Source organism: Chroicocephalus ridibundus, chromosome Z, assembly GCF_963924245.1.
Source record: "Chroicocephalus ridibundus chromosome Z, bChrRid1.1, whole genome shotgun sequence".
NCBI classification, from domain to species: Eukaryota; Metazoa; Chordata; class Aves; order Charadriiformes; family Laridae; genus Chroicocephalus; species Chroicocephalus ridibundus.
The window spans coordinates 19909907-19935077 of record NC_086316.1 but is presented as its reverse complement, the minus strand read 5'-3'; the positions used below and the strand labels follow the sequence as shown (position 1 = coordinate 19935077).

The following is a 25171-nucleotide window of genomic DNA, read 5'->3' as shown; positions in this document are numbered from 1 at the left end:
GAATTCTTGACAGAAGAATCACTTACAGGAAGTGAGAAAATGTCTTACTATTTGAATTTAGCATACGTCTTCAGGCATGAAATCCCTCTCCATGTGTCCTCAAACATCCAGAATCTTCACTTACGCACCATTTCTAACATTACAGTAAGCAGTTTCTCACTAGCTCACCTTCAGACTGGAAAATCTTGGTCAAACAAATTTAGAAGAAGAATGCTGCTTTTTAGCTCCATGCCAGTATATCTGTGACCCTTTCCTTACTCTCTTCTAGCATGAAGAGAAGGAAAAGCAATAAGATGCTTCCATCCAAACACTGCTCCAGAAATATTAAATCCTATCATATTTTCCTATTTACTTGATTGTGCTCACATGAAGCATGGAAATCCTGCTACATACTATGCTAATAGCTGAACTACATCACACATGACTGTGCTTTGCAACACCATAGTTCTATTACAAACTAATGATGCCATTATAAGAGGAAATGACCCAGTTCTAAATTAAAACTTAGCCTATAGACTACAAAGATTTCCCATTTCAGACTCCCTTAGTGGACCACCCATAGGAATTTAGGCTAACGTGGAGGAAAACACAAAATTTCATGTATTGGCATTGTTTGATTCAGAACTGCTTTCCGGCATCACTTCTGCAGCACATCCGTTAAAATCGTACTTATTTCTGCTCTTCTTCACTCTTCTATTAAGAGTCTCCAGTCAGTTCTTAACCTTAACTGCCAATTTCAACAAGCATCTTCCCACTTCTATGTCTTAATTTAATCTCTTACAGACACCACTAGCTAGACAGTTAATATTTAATAACGTACGAATAGTTGGCTTCAGGAGAAACACTGCACTGACATTAATGTGCCACAGGAGCGTTAAAATTCCAGTCTTACTTCAGGCTAATGTTTGTCACGTTTTGCTCACATGTGGAAACTTCTCTCTGCATCTAAAAGTATTTAGAGCCTTTTTCCAACTGTTGTTGAAAGCTTAGATTATTTACACTAACTGAACCATGTATATGTACTGTATAAACAAAATAAATCTATTTATAAAAGACTCAAAACCCACTACTAAGCATCCTGGTATTCCATTCCAGTTACTAGGGACTAGCCCACCAGCCTAGATGACAAGCCACTTGTACTAAACAGCTATACCATTTTTTTTGTAGATAGATCCTAGTGGATAAATTTCCTTAGAAAAGAAAGTAAGGTCTACAATGAAGATGCAACATAACATACAGAACACACTGTGCACATGCATGCACCCCAGCCACACAAGCACCTTTTCCTAAGGAGTGCTTTCAAAGTCACAGAAGCAGGGGAAAGAAAACAAAAAATATCAAGCCTTACCTTTCTGCAGACACTTTCAAAATTAACTTCTGTCCTAAGAGCAAGTCTGGTAACTTCATCTGGCTTTATTTCCTGTGGGTGAAAGATATATTTATTCTTCTTATGATCAGATTTTTTGAAACCTTTCTAAGGTTCATCTTCCTCATAAACATTCTAACTTCATGGCATCTCCCACTGACCTCTTAAAGGAAGAAAACTGGTTTGTTATACAGAGATTTTTTTGTGTGTACATAAATAATACATCTACTGACTTCCAAAACATTCACTTACACCTAATCTGACTGTATCTACTACTGCTGAGGGCAACAGAGATTTTTCAACAGCGAAATATGCAGAAGGGTGATTTTATTTACAGAAATGTTTAAATTGACTGTATTGTTGTGCTACAAATAAACTCTGGAAGGGTTGAAATGCCCCACTTATCTTTGACTCTGAAGTTACATCAGAACTTATCAACATATGTGAATATACAAGTTGAAGACAATGAAATTTAAGTTGAGGGGAAAAAAATTTTCTTTTCTGAAGAGACTGACTACACATGCAATTTTCGTTCCTGGACTTAAGCATTTCCATTGGCAGTTGAAATAGAGGAATGAAAATCCTGGACAAGTGTATTAGCCTTATCAACTGAATGCACTGAATATTGGGTTTTCCCTCCTAGGGCACTGCGTCAAATAAATCATGTTACATACCAGTTGTTTGCCAGATGGCCATTTTAAAAGTAGTTTAACTACAGTTACGCAGAACCCAAACAACTTCCATGCATTCATAGTTCTGAAAAACTGTACAAAGAAACCGAGTTTTAGTTTTTCTGACAGCTTTCATTTGGATCTAGCCTATATCACAATCCTGGTGGCCTCAACACCTGAAGAAGATTATCTGTTTGCTAAATTTCTAAAACTCCAGGAAAGCAGATGACTTAAACATAAAACCCAGCAATTCTGCAACACTTCTGATCAATAAAGAAAATGAAAACCTAAACTGGAAGTGCCCATTAAAAGTATTATAGTTTGAGAAACTGATACATGTCCAGGCACTTGGGCTGCGCCTATAACTAACATTATGCTCAGATCTGACAAGAAAGATGCTGACTGAAAAACCTTAAAAACAACAACTGTAACTACTGGCTCAGAATAACTAATGTATTAGCAAAAATTCAAATGCAAATCAAATTATGGGAGACATGATAATTTACAAACATCTAGAAGAAAAATGTACTATATAATAGGGACATACTTTCATGTTCAGCAACTAAATTACACATTCCTTTTTCTCTTTTTCCCTACTTAATTATCCAATAAGTATTCCAACACTTCCCTTTAACATCCTGCTCCATTGTTAACTTTCCATATTCTATCCTCTTTCTGTCCTAAATCTGGAGCAGTCTGTGCACTTCGTGACACGTAATTTCAGGAAGAACCAAGTAGTTTACTTTCTTATAAAGGGTCATACCTTGCATTTCAAAACCTTACATTGTCCTTCCTTCTATATATTAGATACGTTACAGAGAGTTTGCATCTTACCTAGATGCATATGTCTTAAAACTATAAGCAAGCATATAATAATGGGAATAAAGTAACAGAACAAAATTAAATTAACAAAAAAATAAATCTCTTTTTGTGAATGTCAGAAGAGCTTCCTGACAATGAGGTCTAAATGTCTGCGAAATCATCTACCAAAGGTACTGGTGGAAGGCCGATCTCTTGGAGGACAGAATCCAGACTGGAAAAACACTAGTGGATGTAGGAAACAATCTTCTACTGGCAGTTGGACAGTTGGATGACCTAATAGAATCTAGAGATGGAAAAGACCTATGATTCAGTTTTCCATGACTTTCCAAAGCATTTCACAGATGGTGAAAGTAGGACACCGTGGTTAAGTGACATGCTTACTGTCACATAGTAGGTTGGGGGCTATGAATGAAGCTGTGGAACCCAATACTATTCATTAAATCAAGCTGTTTCTTTACTAAAAAAAAAAAAAAAAAAAGATAATTTGTATGATATACATCCCAAATAACACTGCCTATTTTCTTGCCTCCTCAGGATTTAAACGCAGCAACTGGTTTCAGAGGGGAGGCACGTAAACTTCAGCCACTCCTACACTAGAATGTTTAAGGTTTAATTTTTATATGACCATACTGCAGAATGCCCTTAACGTTGCAGAATCATGCATAATAATGGAGAAAGAATTACAGTTTGGAACATGAAGTCATGAATGGAGCTTCACTGAAATGCTTAGTATAAACGAATGAGGCCAAGAACCTCCTGTTAAGGCTTAAAACCCAAAAATTATAAAGCACCTCCTTCACTTCTCTTAGATTTAAGGCAATACAAGCATTTTTGACTTATATAGTCTTCAGCAGCTCCCTGGTTTTCTAAGAGTAGCCATGTAAGTCAAGTTATTGGAATAAATAGACCTTTCTATGGTGTCTATTAATGGTCAGCTTCAGACAAGAAAATAGAAAAAGGATATAGTGATGTCTTTCCCAGCAGTTTTCTCAACTTTGAGATGCACATAGCTCAAGAACTCCTGACTCACAGAGAACCTTTGTATTGAGTATCTATTATGAAGTCTTCTTTCACCAATTACGTTAAGGGATGTTATAAGCGGCTGCCACCTCCAGCACCTCTGGGACCAGTCCAGGGATTCCTCCTGCCCTGCTGCTGGAGCCCAGCCCAGTGTGTCCAGAGACACAGAGGTCTCCATCCCAGGTCCACAGATGTGGCAGTTGCTTTCTCACTGGCAGGTTCAAGCAGTAGTGACGCTCAGCTATGCATCTAGCTGCCACAGACATGTAACACTTACAGGGCTCACACGTACAGCCAGCCAAGACCTCTTCCTCCGTTTGGTCAGGTCAGGATTGAAGCTCACTATTGAGAGTACAGAATGCCCCCTCCCAGCCCCTTCTAGATTAACAAGCACGTGCACATTCACGGATACCTCAAATATCAGCACAGCATATCCCTCTGTCCACCTAATACCCCCATGCCTGGGTCCAGAGCCCTTTTATCCACCTCATGGACCTCCTACTTGCTGGCTGGCAGCAAGTCACTAGCAGGCAGATGCAGGCACTCAAACTCTTGTCTTACAGGTTCACTTCTCTTACAGGCACCCCACGCTGACAGGTCTCTCCCAAACACCAGCATGGGCCCTCTACCCACCTGGTACCCCTTCCCCGACCCACTGCTAGTCCCATTTGAAGTCTGCTAGCGAACTACATGTGACAGAGATACGTATTTGGGGTCAAACCACGCGGAAATACAGACACTCTGCCTGTCCCTGTTAGCAGCAGGCACCAGGCACATGGGCTGCGACCTGTGGTCCCAGTCCAGATGCTGCACCGAAAGCCTCACTTGCTTCACTTGCCCCACACTCACCCATAGCTGTGCCCAGGACACACGCTGTCCCTGTCTTCCCAGTTAGGACATGTGCTGCTCCTGCCCCTGTGGCTGGAGCCGAGACCCTCACCTGCTCCTGCTGCTGACACCACAGGCTCGCGTCACCCACACCCCTGGTCTGACTCTAGCTGTTGTCTCCATACCCAGTCATGACGGTCCCCCCAGTAGCTGGCACCTAGTCCTTACAGCACTCGCACAAAGAGTGAGATTACACAGAGAGTTAAGATTTATAAAAAGACAACAAGCTGTGGAGATCTGAACAGGGCTTGTTAAGATATGTGTACTGACTGGCACTGGTTGGGACTGGCCCCTCCGATACACATTCCCACCTGTGCTCCCTAAACATTGTTTAGCAAATTTTGCATAGTCCACAGGTCCCCCCCCACTGCCCCAAGTCCTCATGTTCATCTTGTTTCCACTTCTTATCAAAGTCCAGGCTGGACTTCCCCAAAGCAACACCAGTAGTTTCTTAATTGCTCGTTACTTAGTGACTGTAGACTTTTTGTCTTTGTCACACTGTCTGTTATCCCCTTCCACCAGCTCTATTCCTCTCTGTGTTTTTGTTCACCCTCTCCCCTTTCACTTATTATCCTCTTAGCACTGAAAAGGTCCCCTACTCGAGGCTCATAATAAAGAATGCTCTCACCACCTTCCACATGCCCTCACAGATTATAGCTGCTTTCTGAAATCATGTTGATATTCGGTATCATAACATCCTGTGCCAGTAAGTTTCCAAGACTAATGAGGTGTTATGTTCCAACATAATACAGGGAATACAAAAGTTAAGAGGGAACCAGATAAGTATGCTACTTTGTGAAGTCTCCTGTCCATAATAATCCCAGGTTAGGTAAATACAGACAAAGCCCCCCTACCAACCAACACATACACTCTCCTTCTCTCCGTGAAAATCCTCTCTGGCAAACATTTTAAACAACCCCCAAATACCTAAAAAAAGAGAAAGCAAGCCTTAAAAACAAGGTGTTGAAGTACTGACTGCCTCTTGAGGGATGACAAAAAAACAGCTGTTGGGATCAACAGACCCTTCTGCCCTGCATGCTGACCGTGTTTGCTCTTGTGGGAAAGGTACTACAAGAGCTACTGACTGAGATACGCTGCCAGTACTGATGGCACCAGTGCCCTAGCTGGCAAACGCTGGCATGCTGATGGCTAATGGACAGTAAGCAACAAGAAGAACAAATAATTTTCTTTTAATTACAGACTGCATGCCTATCTCAACTTCTGTCACGAAACCCTTTAAGAGACAGGGACGTGAGCAAGGGAAGACTCTGTGCAGGCTAACGTAGATGACACAAAGTACAACGATGTAGCTCTCTGTTCTGGTGCCTGAGCTGAGCCAACAACCACCACAGGAGTAACCAAGATGAGACTTGGAAGAAGGTGGCGAAGGTGACATAGTGGCAGCAGCAGGACCATCTGATAAGTCTCAGAGCTAGGATTTGCACAATTTTTCAACAATTTTCACAATGTGGAGACCGAGGCTCCTCCAGGCGTTCGCCACTCGGGCAGCTGCTCCGGCGGGGGGACATCAGGGAAACCAAGCCATCAGCCAGTTGGACCTCGTCACGGCTGCAGGCAGATGACTAGGCCTTGGCCTGAGATTAAGCTGAATAAACAGGATGTGAAAAACTACTGGACATGACATAAGAAAACTGCTGGATGTGACAGATAATGCGAGAAGCTGACAGAGTGGCTGGATTTTACAGATCATTAAGGGAAAGTTACGTGAAAAACAGACAAGCTCCATGGAAAGGTGGAGTACAGGGCAGCTTTTGGAGATGGGGTGGGTACATCTTGCAAGGCTGACAGTACCAAGGGAGCCGTACTGGCAATAGCACACGAAGCCAAGACCGCCTATGAAGTCACACCGAAATATGGAATTTGCGGAAAAAGTAACTAGGGGTGGGCAAAGCCTGGCCGGGGCTGGGAAAAGGGAGTGCTGGGGCCCAGGAAGGGATGTGTCAGCGCACGGCTGTGGGGCAGCCATGCAGCTCCGAAGCCAGCCCACTGCCAGAGACAGCGAGCTCACCCCACTGCTTACAGAAACTGAGAACAGCAGTGTCTGTGGTTTTTTTTTTTTTAATTTTTTCTTTAAATGATCAACTTATTTAAATAAACCATAACTGCCTTACACAGAAAGGGGAGATCCCATTGAACAGAAGTATGTCAAGCACAAATGACATCTGAAAATACGATTTCATGCTGATATTGGTCATGGCTGCTGCGATACCACTTTATCCAAGTGATACTGAGGAAGATACAGTGTCTAGCTTAACGGGTATGGAAATGTAATTTATTGAACAGCCTTCAGAAGACAGGAAAGGCACAAAAAACCCTGTCGGATGAAGCTTTGACACATCTCAGAAATGCAAGATTATTCACATAAAATGTATTCCCAGCCATGCTGTCTAAGGCAGTTTTAGATGACTCAGAAGAAACAGTTTGCCAGTAGTGGCCTGTGGAAGCAATTTAGGAGTCCTCACACTATTAAAACCTACCCAATTTCAATTTTGTTTTGACTAGCATTTTCTGTTTATCTTTATCATGCAACTCATTAATTTTCTCATTGTTTTTTCATCTTTTCTTAGTCATATGAGTGTTAGGCCTTTCCTTATGAAATTGTTCCGTATACACCATCTTTATAATATGACTTTTGTCTTAAAATGGAGAAATTTCTGCAAAAAATAAGTAACAAAATCAGGGTGTACACAAGGAGGTAACAGAACACTCATACCAAAAATCAAATATTTCTGATGAAATCTCAACTGTAGTCTGTTAACCATTACTGCATTTACTTCTTTTAAAGTATTATCGTAATTTTTACCCTTGAACACGTGTAAAAGTTTCTTGCAAAGTTGCTTATATTTTTCCTCAGCTTTCAGTCTAATTTTGCTATTTTCTGTCATTTTTCTATGTTCCTTAGTAAGGAGAAAGGGATGGGGGGCGGGGGGAAAACACCTCATTTCAGAACAGGTCTTCAGTTTCTCTTTTCTGTAATTTAATCACTGCATGGCTTTCTGTCACAACCAATTTGTTCCCCTAAGTCTGTAAAAGTTCAGTATTTTAGTCATTCAGAGCAAAAGTAGTCTTTGACTCTTAGTGCAAATTCTACCGTTGTGAAAGTACACAAATATGAGATCATGCACTTACAAGCAGAATATCTTCAAAGTAGTGAAATAAATCAGCCATGGTTCACCTGAAAGTTTATATGCTTTTCAAAAGAAACTCCATGATAAAAGTACAAGTTTGTTTCAGCTACGAAGGCCTGTTTTCAAGAAATGCAGTATTCTAATTGGTTATACCTAACTGATTATGAAGAAAAAGTGACACTTTTTCCCCTGACAGTTTACCAATCTGTATCCTTTGTCAGTAACTGTGACCCAAATATATACATATATATATATACACAGACAAATGAGAATTTCTACAGATGTATGTCTTATTAGTGGACCACCATTACAAACTAAACGGCACTCTGCCTATGTAAAAAAATTAAAATAAATACACCTCCCAAGTCATATCCCCCCAAGCCCCCTTTTTACCAGATGTGAAACCAAGACGAATTTGGTCTTGGTTTGGAATTAATAAACAGAATAGTAGGGCAGAAAATTTAAACTGGTAAGTAAAAATTTTGATATTGTGCAGTCAAGTGTGGCTTAAGCTTGTTAATAAGTTTATTAAGCAGATCAGTGCTACACCCGCTTTATTATAAAATCACTATGTAATTTTAGCAACAGACAAAATCAAGCACACTTTAGAGTAGCTGGCTGGCTTCCTACCAGTACTTATAAACTATTACCAAGTCACCCCTCAGCTTACTTTTGACTAATTAAATGTCCTGAACTTCATCTACCACAGAAGGAAAGTCTGTCCGTATGTAACCTCTGTAAGTCTTTCCTGCATTTGCTCTCATTTTTTAACCACAATTTTAAAAATAGGAATAACATAGGATGCATTATCTGTCTTGGAAATATCATACAGAAGAAAAGAACTCTCATTCTAGACAAAGAGCCCATAGCCTTCCTTGCTCCTGGAAACTTAATCTTCCATTTGGCTTTACTTTTTTCCTCAATGGAATCCAGACAATCCAAGTCACTCTCGTCTTTATCCATCACCTTTAAATTACATAAAATCCTTCCAGAGAGTTCTATTGATTTGTCTCAAATTTCCCTAACTGTAACCTGATGTTAGGTAAACTCAGAATTTGCTACTTGTGACTGCATCTTCTGCAGTAAAGCTTTTGATGCCTAAAGACTCAGACTTTTTTTTTTAATGATTTCCCGCTTTGTTGGCGGTGACAAGTAATCCCAAAACCTCATTTATCTCCTCTGGCTGAACGACAACATGAGAATGCCCAAATGATGCAACCATACCATTTATTTTACTTGGTGCTACGAAAATAGATTGAATAATCATTAAAATGTAGCACTACTTTGATACTAAAAATCCTGTTGCTAGCAGCCCCTAGAAATCTCCAGTCTTTGCACCCATGTACTTCTACTAAAAACACAGCACGATATGAAAGCATGGCAAGTAAAAACTAGATGTTTTTCATCAGGAATTCAATCCAGCAGCTCAGCATTTCAATTCTAAAAAGACCTGTCACTGCCTCCTGTTGCAGCAGATTGCAAGCAGACACTTTACATAACGCTTCACATCCGTGGATGTGAAAGAGTTACGCGACAGTCACCAAGGGTACTGCTGACGAGGGCTGAGGTTTTCAATCCACAGGTGAGAATCCAGTGAGGGCCAAACCCAGTCTCATTAGAGGTAGGTTGATTCACAGGGAAGTCTAGGATGGTGCTGTTAGGCCATCCCTGTTACAGGTCTGAATTTGACTGATGCCCAGAAAATTAAGAAGGTATATAGACTGTCCAGTCACATGTTCAGAACATTATTGCCCTTTTGCAAGTCAAGTAAGCATCCTGACATCTCCGTGCTAAAAGGTTTCCTCACTTTTTTTTTATTTTTTTTATTTCCGTTAACAGTCATTTGGAAAAAAACCTGCACCCACCAATCCCTGAAGCGTGAACTCACCCCCTGACCCATGCTGCTGTAATGGGGATTCTTTCTCGGGTTCCTTGGGTGAATCACGCTTAGGACTCAGGGCAAAGGATGAGCTGGGCAACTTTAGCACTTCAGCTCCCCCAGTTTACAGAATCCCCCAATATTACACAGAGAAGGATCTTGCTATGCTTCCCAAGCCACACTCAGTTCATGCTAGATTTAATTAAAATGTAATCAAAAGCATTTATTTGTAATACTCGAAACACATGTACAAACATTTATAAACTGCTTAGGTAAAGAATCACACACAGAATTACAGCATGGTTCAGGTTGGAAGGGACCTTAAAGATCATCTAGTTCCAACCCCCCTGCCCTGGGCAGGGACACCTCCCACTAGACCAGGCTGCTCAAAGCCCCATCCAGCCTGGCCTTGAACACTTCCAGGGATGGGGCAGCCACAACTTCCCTGGGCAGCCTGTTCCAGTGCCTCACCACCCTCACAGTAATGAATTTCTTCCTGATATCCAATCTAAATCTTTTGTCTTTCAGTTTGAAGCTGTTAAGAAATCATAGAATAGTTCGGGCTGGAAGGGACCTTAAATGTCATCTAGTTCCAACCCCCTTCCATGGGCAGGGACACCTCCCGCTAGACTAGGCTGCTCAAAGCCTCATCCAGCCTGGTCTTGAACACCTCCAGGGATGGGGCAGCCACAACTTCTCTGGGCAACCTGTTCCAGCGTCTCACCATCCTCAGAGGAAAGAATTTCTTCCTAATATCTAATCTAAATCTCCCCTCTTTCAGTTTAAAACCATTACCCCTTGTCCTATCACTCCTCTCCCTGTTAAAGAGTCCCTCCCCATCTCTCCCGTAGGCCCCCTTCAGGTACTGGTAGGCTGTTATAAGGTTGCCCCCACAGATCCTCCTCTCCTCCAGGCTTCTGAAATACAAGATATGCTTAACCTATCCACACTAGGTTAAGGATCCCTCTGCCTTGCCCAGGTTGACTTGCTTGTCTTCTCGGCAAAGTGACACTCAGGATTTTCAACATTTGTGCATATTTACACCATAGCTTGCACCTTTCAGGCAGAGCAAGCGAGGGAGTCTGTTTGGGAACTACTGTCATGGTTTCTTTGGTGATTCACTGGCACCTCACTGGCATAAACCTTTGTTTTTTAAATTACAATGGACACAAAATCTAAGTGGTGCAAACATGTAAAGCTTATAAAAATACACAGTAATCTACTGTGTGGTAACAGAGACCACAAAAGACAGTAATTAACCAATGTGAAGTGAATATGTCTGGGAAGATGGATGCTAGATTTATCCTATGCTAGATTAATCCTTTTAATCTAGTATAATGTAATATACTGACAAAGACAAGACTGTGTGTTGAGGCATAAGTGCACTCAAAACTAATATAAGCAAGACAATTAAATCAGCATATTACCAATGTATTCTTTTTTCTAAATGAAAATTACATGTCGCATTACAATGGGGGAAGGAATATCTTTCCAATTAGCAATGCTCTGCATGTTGTGGAAACGTCTCACTATTAAACTGTTTTCATCTTATCAGTCTTACAAATATTTACTAAAATTGTTTGAATAAATACTATTTCAGAAGTTTGCACATTTTCAGGAATGACATCTTCTTCTAATAAATGACTTTAAGTAAACTTTTGCTAAGCTTACAGCCAATGTAGTAAATCTGATAAAAGTTCAAAGTGTGCGGATGTACAGATTTAGCTTTCCGTAGAAGTCAAGCTTTACTGTAAATACCTGTATCATAAAGAACAGAAAACTACAAGAAAGCAAAACCACAACAAAAAAGATTCCATGGATCTTTTTTTGTTCCACCAGTCTAGCCAACAAAGCTCTTCCCGGCAACCTGACTGGATGACTTGATTCTATATCATCACATACTGAAACCAGAGGTTTTATCCAGTAGAAATGAAGACATTTTCTCTCTAATTGCAGACAAATTAGGTGAATTATAATTTAAATACATTCCCCTGTATCATTAGGGTTTAAGATTATTATTATGTCCTACAGTAATTATAGTATTTTTCACTTATCAAATATGTAGATTCTGTATTACAAAGAGGAAGGAAAACATAAAAAGAAAGGGTTCTACAGTTGCTAATTTTCCTAAAGTACACACTAAAGAAAATCTCATGTATGTTTTCAATGACTTTGCATGTTTCATCAATTGCCTTACATTTTCAAAAGCTTTATAGAATATAATGTTGTTTTAACTTGTCTTTTATTTTAATATATGACTTCTCAAAATAAAAATTAATCTTCCTTGAAATCATTAATTTTCAGCCTTGTTGGATTAATAACAACTTGGGCAGGAATACTACAGAACAGATTAAGGAAAAATAGTAAAACTTAATTCTCATTTTAAAATAACAAAACCAAGTAAGTCACTAGAGGAAATTATCAGAATAGAACATCCCAAAAAAATAGAAAGCTGTACAACCATCTCACTTTAGATGAATATAAGGCCTTTGTTTTTGATGGGAATTAACTATTACTAACCTGTTAAAAGAGAGAGCTCCAAAATTACAGTTAATCATTGGGAATGCAAGAATGTATTTCAAGTGGAACTTGTCTAGCAATTGTTCTTTTGTAAACTACACTGGTGTCAGGTTTTTGCTGGCACCAATTTTAAACATTACTAAATGTCTACAGTATTGCTGTCTCAGTTTAGATCCAAGTGAAATTCAATGTCAACCTGTGAGTTTTCATCTACTAAGTTTCACACTGCAAAATTTTATAGTTTTCTGGTTTTATTGTTCTCTGGAAAATAAAGTTATTAAAATATTAATCAAACAAAACTACACAATATTCCTATAAATATAGTTTTGTCCATATGGTTACCTTCCTCTAGCTAAATATCCTTACTCTGCTATGCTGTACAAGCTCTCTTAAAAACAGAGCACACAGCTAAGGCAAAAATTACTTATTCATGCAGTTTAATAACAAAACAAAATGAAAAAAACAACTCCCCAAATGAAGAGTTAACATGGCTAGTTTGTTTAAGCTGTTGTAAAATACCCAAACTTTATTTGGCAAGTATATGCTGCTCTTTTCTGCCACGTTTATAAACTAATTTAATATTTCAAGAGGTATGCAAGTCAAATGCCAGCAATTACATCAGCCTACTGAGATGAACACTGTGAACTTGGCATTTTATTTAGTCAATTAGATTAAATGAATTGTTTAATTTTGGAGGTTCCCATCTGATTCAGTAGCCACATTCAGGGAGCAACAATCACTTTTCATCATATGATACAAAAAAAAGTTAGCAAGTCTGTAATCTTGTGACAATTTCAGAAGTAGAAGGTATTATGGAAGTAAACTACAATTACAAGCATTCAAAAGAGAAGTTATAGAAAAGGAAAAAACAAGCTCACTGGATTATTCAGTACAGCAAGTATGATGATGCCAAAATTATTGTTACTTAAATATTCTTTTTTCTTCAATCATCTTTTAGTTCTGAATGTCAGTGTTCACTTGGACTGGTACAATCTGTAATTTCACTCTGTACTGGCAATTTGTTCCATGCTGCTTTTCTAATATTAAAATAACAACCACATGCAATTTCAGGGTTAACATATTTCCAAGCAGCCCTGTGTTGGCTGGAACCATCTTTGGTTTTGAATTACTATCCCCGGTATTCACAGCCGCTGCCAGTATCACTGGTTGCCAGATGAACTGTTTTTGTAAAAATTAAAGAAAAACAGCGTTGCTTGCCAGAAGGGGACGCTATGCACAACTAGCAAAAAGCTGCCTCTTTCTCAGTTTAGCCCCTTCTCTCCTAGCAGGAGCTTGGGCCAGCAAGACTGCCACCAAAGCAGCCAGGAGAAGGATGTGCTATATTCTCACAATGTTCCCAGTGGAGACAGCGACTGACAAATATAATCCCCACCCACTAGGTTCTGGGTTGAAATAGATATAGAAATCGAAATGAATAATGAAGACAGAAGAACCTGGAGAGAAAGAGGTAGAATACTCAGAGCCACACACACAGCCGCTTTGTCTGCTTCAAAAGGGCATAAAAGAGCTCAAAGATTAGACACAATGGAGAAAGAAAGAATTTCCTTTTTCCATTCCCTTTCCCAGTATGCACTACCTGCATGAAAGGTACTCGTCTCCAATCTTTTCTTAAAGCGCCATGGGGAAAAAAAAATAAATTACTTTTTGTTCTTTCCCAGAGATCTTGAAACTTGAGCAAGACAAACCTGCTATCTCATTTTCCCAGGGTGAGGGGTAAAGGTGGAAAGAAGAGACCTGGCAACAAAACATGAAAAATACAGCTTTTTTCAGTACCTACTGATTTCCAAATTGGCTGCTAGAAGCTCCTGAGCAAAATATTGTTATACAAAGTGCAAAAGAACTATCCAGGACAAATACATGAATTGTGCAAAGCTCCAACATCAGTAGTTCACCCTGTATCCTGGGAAAACCTATTCCAATCTATTCCAATATTTTTTTTACACCTTCTGTAGATGCTATGCCATATCTGATCATCCTTTACACTCTTCTTTATACTTTTACTAGGTTTTCAAGGGGTTTTTTTGCCTTTTTTTTTTTAATACACTAAGAAGACTTATGCAGTATATGGTAAAACAATTGATTTAAATAGGAACAGACTTTCTTCTGCCTGAAGACAACAAATAGCAATGTAGCATTTTCACAAAGGTATCTACGGTACTTCAAAAATCCATCTCCTCGCTGGTAATACCCAATTTTGATCCAGAGAAAATGAAAAACCATTGGAAATGTAATGCTCACAACCGCCACATGCTTTACTTTCCATTTATCACTATTGAATTTCTTCAGTTATTTTATTGCCCATTTAGTCAGTTTTGTAGTATTATTCTGCAGTGTCTTAGTGTTAGTATCTTCACCATTCTGAAACTTTGGATCATCAAGCGCTGTCATTCATTCTCTTTTTCTGAATCACTTCCAGCACTGCTCTCCACAGAACGCCACTATTAGCTTTCCAACACCATGAAAGCCAAACACCTATTCCTCTCTTCCACCTATTATGTTTAACTCTGGGACCAAAAGAAGAAAACTCATATCCATGAACAATTTTTTTTCTAAAAAAACAAACCAAACTAAACCATAAAAAACCACCAGAGGCTTTGGTGAAAGATGGACAACAGCTTTTTGGAAATTTAAAACAATATACAAACTCAACCAGCAACATCCAGTGTATGTACTTACTCCTTCAAAGAACTCAAACTTATTTGCAAGGCATGACTTTCATCTCCTAAAGGTACAATTATTCTGCCTCATCCTATTCATCCATGTGTTCACTAAATCCATTCTTTAATAAAAGTGCCAATGAGTCTGTCCAGCACTGAAGTCATATTTACATTAGTATTACATTCCCAGAACAGACTTTTTTTTGTAAGCAGGAGGCAACCACGGGGGAAATAATATTTTACAGACAAAAGCATCAATTGGAATAAGGAGTCAGAGCAGCTGCAGACACCATTCTGAATTAATTAGTTTCCAAGTGACTATAAAGATATTTACAGTAGGTCTCTAGCTCTTTTTTTTTCTTCACCCCCACCCCCTCAACCCTCCAATCAGAAGAAATAAGAATAAAACCTTTACTACAATATTCCAGAATAATTTCTTTTATAGCTAGGAAGAACAAAACACCTAATTTCTGTGGGAAATTTCTTCAGAAGAAAGAGTTCCAAAAGGAACAGTTAAGGATACTGAGAAGCGTTAATACTGATCTACCATACTAAGTATATTCATTATTTAGGGGAGATACTCTTCTTAGCTTCTTCAGAACAAATTAAGTACAAGACCAGCTAGTATACAGCAAGAAATTAACTAGAACTGCCTCAGAGATCTCACAAGGACCATCTTATTTGGCAACTTCTAGTGCACCTCAGCATGGGATGGCCAAAATGCAAAGAAAAGGTATGCAGTGCTAACAGAAACAGTCTTTTCTATCTCAGATTCAGATGAATTACAGAGAAGGTTAACGAAGAGGCACAAGTTGGTGCACTAAAGTGAAATATAAGTTGGGATGTTGAAAGATGTCAACAAGAAAAATACTATCTATTTGGAATATGCATAAGTATTTTCAAAATGAGCACAGAAACATGCTGACACTTCTGTCACTATTTTGAAGGATAATAATAACAATTAGTGTTTTGGTTTGCTGTCACTGCTCAATTTTCAAATAAATTAAGGCATATGGGTTGCATTAATTTGTGTTTTGTACTACTGCAAAGGTTGCTTCTTTATTAAAATAAACAATAAGAATACTCATACAGAATTCAGAAAGGAGATGGAGTCTCATCTGCAAGCCATATTTTTTAAAAAGTGAAAATAGCTTATTTTGCATCCTTACAAAAAAATAAGATAGTAAAACTCTTATGCAAGACTCAAGAGGAAAAAGCTTCATCTGCAAGCCATATTTTTTAAATAGTTGACAATCTTTACTTAGAACCTACTTTAATATTTTCCTTAAGTTGTCTGAAATCCAACAAAAAGCTGCCTTTGTGATCTGTTTTCACTTTGTAACTAAGAATCTAGAGCATAAGAAAAAAAGCATATGATAACTGCTTCAATTGAAGAATCTTGTCAATAATGAAGTCTTGAAAATGAAGCTGGTGATGTTTTTACTGACTTCTATATTTAAGAAATGCAGCCCATCTTTATTTATGCAATCCAAAGGGGTATTTGCTGTAAAAAAAAAATCATTACTTCTGTTATCATAATGAAATAAAACAGTAGGAATGGCTGTCAGCCATTTTCTCATTCCAAATTAAAATTGTACAGTACAAGATTTCCCCCCTCCCCCCAATTTTCTCTCAGTTTTCCTTACAATTCTAAGTATTCTTTAATGCTTGCTATCTAGGAAAAAACCGTATCACATTCTACAGCTTTCTTACACTGAGATTGTTAAGCTTGCTCAGTTAAGATATTTTGACCCCGGAACAGGAGCAAACAGGAGACTGACTTGGGGAAAGTTATATTAAATACGGGGTTTCTCATTTTAGCATAAACATGAATTCTCCCTCCCTCATTCTTATTGATAAGAATACCAAGGGTCAAGCCTCAGACCTCCTAAACACTGAGAAAGGCATCCAAACAGACAGTCATTCAGCTCACCACTTCTTCTTTGTTATAAATACATCAACAAAAAGAGAGCCAGGGAGAATCTCCAGCCCCTATTGGATGCAGGGGGGAAAGCTGCAACCAAGGACGAGGAGAAGGCTGAGATACTTAATGCCTTCTTTGCCTCCATCTTCAATAGTCAGACCAGCTATCCCCAGGGTGTTCAGCCTCCTGAGCTAGAAGATAAGGATGGAGAGCAGAACAACCCACCCATAACCCAGCAGGAAGTAGCCAATGATCTGCTTCTGCACCTAGATGTACATAAGTCTATGGGACCAGGTGGGACTCACCCAAGAGTACTCAGGGAGCTGGTGGGAGAGCTCACCAAGCCTCTCTCCCTCATTTATCAACAATCTTGGTCAACAGGGCAGGTGCCAGATGACTGGAGGGTGGCTAATGTGATGCCCATCTACAAGAAGGGTCAGAAGGAGGATCCAGGGAACTACAGGCCTGTCACCCTGACCTCGATACCAGGAAAAATCATGGAGAGGATCATTTTGAGTGAGCTCTCACAGCAAGCGCAGGGCAGCCAAGGGATCAGGGCCAGCCAGCATGGGTTTAGGAAAGGGATGTCCTGCTTAACCAACCTGATCTCTTTCTATGACCATGTGACCCGCCTTCTGAATGCGGGGAAGGCTGTGGACGTTGTCTCTCTGGACTTTGGTAAGGCCTTTGACACCGCCCCCCACAGCATTCTGCTGGAGAAGCTGGCGAATCATGGCATAGACAAGTGTACTCTTTGCTGGGTTAAAATCCGGCTGGATGGCCGTGCCCAGAGAGCTGTGATTAATGGGGTGAAATCCTCTTGGCAGCCCGTCACCAGTGGTGTCCCTCAGGGGACCAGTTTTGTTTAATATCTTTATCAATGATCTGGATGAGGGGACTGAGTGCACCCTCAGTAAGTTTGCAGATGACACCAAACTAGGTGGGAGTGTTGATCTGCTTGAGGGTACGAAGGCTCTACAGAGGGACCTGGACAGGCTGGATCGATGGGCCAAGGCCAGTTGTATGAGGTTTAATAAGGCCAAGTGCTGGGTCCTGCATTTTGGTCACAACAACCCCAAGCAACACTACAGGCTTGGGGAAGAGTGGCTGGAAAGCTGCCCGGCAGAAAAGGACCTGGGGGTGCTGGTGGATGGCCAGCTTAACATGAGCCAGCAGTGTGCCCAGGTGGCCAAGAAGGCCAACAGCATTCTGGCTTGTCTCAGGAATAGCGTGGCCAACAGGAGCAGGGAAGTGATGGTGCCTCTGTACTCGGCACTGGTGAGGCCTCACCTCGAGTGCTGCGTTCAGTTCTGGGCCACTCTGTACAAGAGGGACATTGAAGTGCTGGAGCATGTCCAGAGGAGAGCTACCAGGCTGGTGAGGGGTCTGGAGACCAGGTCATATGAGGAGAGGCTGAGGGAGCCGGGCATGTTTAGCTTGGAGGAGACCTCATTGCCCTCTACAACTACCTGAAAGGAGGTTGGAGAGAGGTGGATGTTGGCCTCTTCTCCCAGATGATTAATGACAGGACCAGAGGAAATGGTCTGAAGTTGCGGCAGGGGAGGTTTAGATTAGATATTAGGAAGAATTACTTTACTGAAAGGTGGTGAGGCACTGGAACAGCCTGCCCAGGGAGGTGGTTGAGTCACCATCCCTAGATGTATTTAAGAAATGTCTAGATTTGGCACTTCAGGGCATGTTCTAGTGGCAGAGATTGTAGGGTTTGGGGTTTTTTTGGTGTGTGTGTATGGTTGGACTCAATGATCTCAAAGGTCCCTTCCAACCATGAAGATTCTATGATTCTGTATACTTTAACGCCACCTAAGCTGTGAAGACCAAAACATTTGTGTTTTGATAAAAAAAGTTGCCATCATCCACTTCCAAGGATATGTGCATGTACATGTTGTCAGACAGGCGTAAGTGAAATTTCCATGAAGTAAATTCCATTTGGAAGCAACACCCTTTCTGTCTTGACTGGAGAGCAATTACATAGACCAGCATTTGCTCCAGGAATAAATATACTCCCTTACTTCTCTCTTGAAATGTAACATTGTCCTTGTTCATTATTTCAATGTTAATGTAATTTTTTTTTAATTTCAGAAACAGAAGGAGAGAAGTTGTTTCAAGTAAGAATTTGTTCAGTACCAGAAAGTCATAATACTTTTGAAACAAAATGCTCATAATTAGTGAGGAATTATCTCCTACAAGGGTATCACAGAAAAGGAATTTCATGGAACTTCATGATTAGAAAAAAGGAAGATGTATCACTAAGCACATCCAACCACCTATCATGATAGTCTTGATAGATGAGCTGGAGAGAGACCATATTGTAAAAGTGAAAGCAACAGAACTCTGACCTTGAAGTTACAGCAACCAACCCTTCTAACCCAATGCCCAAGATTCATGTAGAAAGGATGATAAAACACTATGCCACAACCAATTAAATACAGAAATACACAATGCTTTCTTCACCATCTCCAGTCACGAGACACTGACTGTCATGAAAATATCTTTGCCATTTTTGCATGGAAAATGCCCTTAGGGCCACTTGTTTACATCTTCTCTGAAACAAGCCTGTTTACTGGTAATACCAGTTTAATAATACAACCTAGAACAGAACAGAATAGCTGTAAGTTTATCAATTAAAACAGTATTAAACTCCACTGTCCAGACCAGCAGAGGTACAGTACTGCTCCACACAGCATATTCTCAAGCACTTGATCTAGCTGCCTATCTTCAATACTGTTTATTTCTTCCTATGCTCTTCCACATGCTCTTTGGAAGGTAAATCTACAGTATAACACAGTTATTAATGTATATCAAAACCTAGGCATGCAACTCTACTGACTTATTCACAAAGCTATTTCTTAAGGCGGAAAAATAACAACTTACTGAATGAGATGGTTTTCACTCCTAACTAAAGCTAAAATATTTTATTCTTCATCTACAGTTTTACTGTTCCTAACTTTAAAATCCCTCTTACTTCTGATTGTGTAAGCATACTCCTGTAGGCTGGAAGAGACCTCAGATTTAGCACAATCTTCTGCCCAAAAAGCTCTGAACTGAGAAAGCTGTTCAAGGCCATTAAGTTTTGAACATCCCCAAGGACTGAGATCCCACACCCTCTCTTTGCTACCTGTTTCAGCATTTTGTCACCCCAATGGTAAAGTCCCCCCCACCTCCCCACACAGCAAGTCAGAATTCTCCAGGATGCAACTTATGCCCACTATCCTTCCACTGGACACCTCTGAAGAATGAACGGCTTCATCTTCCTAGGCCATCCTAGGTAGTTACAGACAGCAATAAGGTTTGCCCTTAGCCTTTTTTCATTAAGGGTGAACAAACACAGTTTTCTTACCTTGTAAATCACATGCTCCTGCCCCCAACCAGCTTGGTGGTCCTCTGCTGGACTTGCTCCAGTATGTCCATGAATTCCCTGTACTGGGAAGCCCAGAACTGGAAACGGCACTCCAGCTGCAGTCCCACCACAACCAAATAGATGTGAAAAGACCACTGTCCTGTACCTGCCAGCTACACTAATGTAGCCCACAATGCAGTTGATGTCCCTTTCCATAAGGGCACTTTTTTTGTCTTATGTTTCCACAAAGGTCCTTTCTAGTGAACTAGTCCCCAGGCTGGACTGTTGCTTGGAGCTATTCCATCCCAGATACATGACTATGCATTTGCTTTTCTTAAACTGCATGTGGTTCCTCTCAGCTCATTTTTCTACCCTGTACAAATCCCTCTGAATAGCAGCGCTGCCCTCAGGCATATCATCCATGTCCCCCAGTTTGGTATCATCCATAAACCTATAGAGAATGCACCCCATATCATCATTTACGGCATTACTAACACACTAAACAGTACAGACCCCTAAGAGACACCACTCGAAATCACAACCAGTTGGATGTCCTGCCACTGATGTTGTACCACCCTTTGAACCGGACAGACAGAAAGTTTTTCACACACACATATTGCCCAGTTGTCCTCTTCATCTCTCTCCACAGGATCACAGAATAGTAGAGTTTGGAAGGGAACCTCTGGAGTACTCCTCCAGCTAGAGGTTGGATCTCCAGTCCAACCCGCCTGCTCAAGCAAGTCAACTAGAAAACACTCCTTAGGACTAGGTCCAGACAGGTTTTGAGTATTTCCAAGGATATAGACTTCACAAATTCTCTGTGTAATCTGTTTAAGTGTTTAATCACTCTTACAGTGAAAAAGTGTCCTCTTAAGTTTAAATGGAGTTTCTTGCCTTTCAGTTTCTGCCATTGCCTCTTGTTCTATCAGTGGGCACCAGTACTTCCATCAGGTATTTAATATATCAGGTATTTATACAAGACCCACACAAGCCTTCTCAAGCACTCTCACATGCTCCTTGATGTTCTAGTCCCACAGTCATCCTCAGGACCGTTCCAGGATGTCCTTATCTATCTTGTATTGGGGAGCCCAGAACTGGACCAAGCACTTCAGATATGTTTCACCAGGTCTGAGTAAAGGGGAAGGATCACAACCTTCAGCCTACTGGCAACCCCTTTCCTAATGTAACCCAGGAGACTGATGTCCTTCTTTGCCATGAGGGTGTGTTGCTTACTCATAGTCAGCTAGTGTTCACCAGCGCACCAGGTCCTTTCCTGCAAAGTCCTTTCCAGACTGTCCACCCCCATCACAGATGGGTGCAAGGGTTTACGGCTATCCAGGTGCAGGACTTGACATTTACCTTTGCTGAACTTCAGAAGATTTCCTCTCTGTCTTCCCTGGTCTGGACTTTCCCACTGGTTTCAGGGACCTAGGATTCCTGAAGGCTGCTCTTACCAGTAAAGACTGCAATGAAGAATGATTGTCCTTTTTCATGGCCTTTATCGGGAATCTCCTGTCAACTCACCAGTGGGTTCACATTTTCCGTAGTCTTCCTGTGGCTGCTGATATTCCTGCAGAAGTCCTTTGTGTTGCCCTTCATGCCCATCACCCTATTTAACTAGAGGTGCACACCTGGACAGTGTCTCTACGTTACTCTCAGGCCTTCATCCCCTGTTTCCACCTTGCATGCTTCCCTTTTCACATTTGAGTTGGGTCACAATCTCTTTGTTCATCCTGCAGGCCTCCATCTGCCTTTGCTTGACTTCCTTTGTGTTTGAATAGTTCATTCTTGAGGTTAGAGGTGGTGATACCTGAAAAATCGACCTCTCCTGGACTCCATTCCAGGACTGTACCCTCACGGGATTCTTCCAAGCCGCTGCCTGAGAAAGCCACATTCTGCTCTCTGCAAGTCCAGGGTTTTGATCCTGCTTAGGTTTTTTCTTCCCTTCACTCAGGATCCTGAATTCCACAGTCTCAGGGTCACTGCCAGCGATGCGCTCCTGACCTTCATCTTGCTGACCAGTTCTTCCCTGTTTGTATATATCAGGTCCAGCAAAGCATTGTCCGTCACTGGCTCCTCAGTCACCTTTGTTAGAGAGTTGTCATCAGATTCCTCCTGGATTCCTTGACTGCTGTGGTTTTTATCGCTGCAGCAGATAGTGGGGCGATTCAAGTCTGGGGGAGGCTGTGGACATGAGTCTTCTTTTACTTGTCTGAAAAAGGTCTCACCTATGCTGCGGTGAGGGTGTGTGCAGCCACGGGGGAAAGCTGGTGGTGGGGAAAATGGGGCTGGGATGGGGGTCTTAGGCCAGTGCTGGTGGGGGACACTATGTGCAGCCCCACTACCCTTAACATGCCCAGTCTCGAAAGCTACACAGGAGCAGGAACAGTTAGTACTGGGATTGGAGGCTGCCCCAGGACATGCTTTTGCCTCTGCTCCTTTCCATTTTGGGTTTTTTCACCCCTCCTCTCTTGCCCTGGATTTCATTGTCCTCCTCCTGAAACCTCATCACTCATGATGTGGAAATTGGCCAGATGGGTAAGAACAGGTGTAGGGTGACCCTCCCACCTCCTTTTTGTCCTGCCGGCATCATGGTCTGTAGCATCACCGCCTCTGGTGCAGTAGACAGGGACAGGCATTCTCCACCTCCTTGGGGTGGGGTAGGTGGAGGTGTGAGGAGGTCTTTCCGCCCAGCTGAGGTGGTATGGAGGCTTCATTTGTCCCCTCTGAGGGGATGGAGCAAGCCCCCAGAACTGGGCCAGATGGAGCCTCTGGTGTCCTGGGAAGCGGAGGGAGGCAAGGGCAGGGGGAGGCAGGCAGGGCCCTGGTGGCAGATGGACAATGCTGTGGGTGCTGGTGGGGAGCACGGGGGAAATCAGACACTCATCAAGGCTGGACCTTGCTTGCAGATGGCCCTGAGAGGGCTGTGCTGCTGCAGTGCTTTGGCCTGGAATGCAGGGCATGAGCAGCCTTTGCATGGTGGGAGCTGTGTAACGTAGGGAAGTTGTGCTTTCCAGAGGGGGCAGGGTGCATGAAGTCATCTGGTAGGGGCTCTTCATCTTTGTATCAGTAATAGCGTGGCCAGCAGGACTAGAGAAGTCCCGCTGTACTCAGCACTGGTGAGGAAGGATGCATCTCAAGTACCGCATTCAGTTTTGGGCCAATCACTGCAAAAAAGACATTGAGGTGCTGGAGCACATTCAAAGAAGGACAATGAAGCCGGTGAGGGGTCTGGAGTGCAAGTCCTATGAGGAGTTGTTGAGGGAACTGGGGTTGTTTAGGCTGGAGAAAAGGAGGCTGAGGGAAGACCTTATTGCTCTCTACAACTACCTGAATGGAGGTTGTAGCAAGGTGGGGGTCAGTCTCTTCTCCCAAGTAACAAATAACAGGATGAGGAAATGGCTTCAAGTTGCGCCAGGGGAGGTTCAGATTGGACATTAGGAAAAGAAATTTCATCCTAAAGGGTTATCAAGCATTGGAACAGGCTGCCCAGGCAAGTGGTTGAGTCATCATCCCTGGAGATATTTAAGAGATGTAGATGTGGTGCTTAGGGACATGGTTTAGTGGTGGTTTTGGCAGTGTTAGGTTTACGGTTGGACCCAGTGATCTCAAGGGTCTTTTCCAGCCTAAATGATTCAATGATTCTATTATCTTTTTCTGATCAGGCATTGTATAGCAGACACTCCCAATAATATGGCCCATATTGGTATGTCTGGTAATGCTGACCCTTGTGCTTTTAACTGGCTCATTGTCAATCTCAAGGCACAATTTGATGAATGCTGCTGCTCTCTCCAATATGGCCAAATTTACCTTCTTTGTCTTCCTGGTCCTAGTTGGGCTACAAGGAAATTACAGGTGGTTGCATCACCGGCTTTGCTAAAGTCAAGGCATACAATATCTGCTGCTTCCTTCTTGTCCATGCAGACAGTCATCTCATCACAGAAGGTAATCAGGTCAGTCAGGCACAATTTACCATTGGAAAATCCATTCTGGCTATTCCCAGTCATCTTCCTGTCCTTGTTCCTGGAATTAGCTTCCAGAAAGACTTGCTCCATAACATTCCCAGAGATTAAGTTAAGACTGATCAGCCTCTATTTGCTCAGGTTTTTTTTTCAGTTATTGTGACTTTTCAATAACCGTGAAAGCAGCCTCATCATGACATTAGTCGGATCCTTCTGCACCTTAAGTACAAGGTACCTGGTCCCATGGACTTGTATATGTCCAAGTAACTTATTCCTTAACGGCATCATTTTCTGCTGTGGGTAACATTTCACTCCCACAGACTCTGCTTGTAGGCTCTGGAAAATGAGAAGCCAAAAGGCAGAACTGACCAGTAAAAAAGAGGGGAAAAACCCACTGAATACCTCACCCTTTTCCATATCATCTCACTGAGCTGTGGACACTTACTTTCCTTTAGCTTTACTTTTGCTCCCAGTGTACTTACAGAAGCCATTCCTGTAGACCTTCACATTCCTCACTAGTTGAAAATCCATCCGAGTTTTGTATTTTTTAACACTATCTGTGTGCATTCATTCAGGCAGTGTCTTTACATTCCTCCCAGACAGTATCCTGTTACTTCCACCTTTGCTGGACTTCCTTTTTGTGTTTGGGCTCACGAACACACTGTTTATGTATGCTGTCTTCTTCTGCATTATGTTAGGCGCCCTTTACATTGTGTTTCCTATTTGGAAGAGCTTTCTACTTCAGTCCTAACAGAATTTGAGATATCCAATAAATGAATATTCAGAGTTGGTGTAACAGAAATAATCTGCCTTACTAGGGCATACATTACGTAGAAGAGCCACATAATGCCATTGGCAAAGTAGAATGTGCTGTTGAGAACACAAATGGTAAAATTCAGTGTTTCCTAAAAGTGCCTGTGTTCTTGCATGTGTA

General features: G+C 41.4%; 1 protein-coding gene across 1 annotated transcript in view; it reads right to left on the bottom strand.

Annotated features, from left to right (window-relative positions):
* Nucleotides 1–25171, bottom strand: part of SRFBP1 (serum response factor binding protein 1) — an 85238-nt gene that overhangs the window by 25518 nt on the left and 34549 nt on the right. The window contains exon 4 of the mRNA XM_063319952.1: nt 1349–1420. Coding sequence (XP_063176022.1) covers nt 1349–1420 — 72 coding nt within the window. The remainder of the gene's footprint in view (nt 1–1348; nt 1421–25171) is intronic.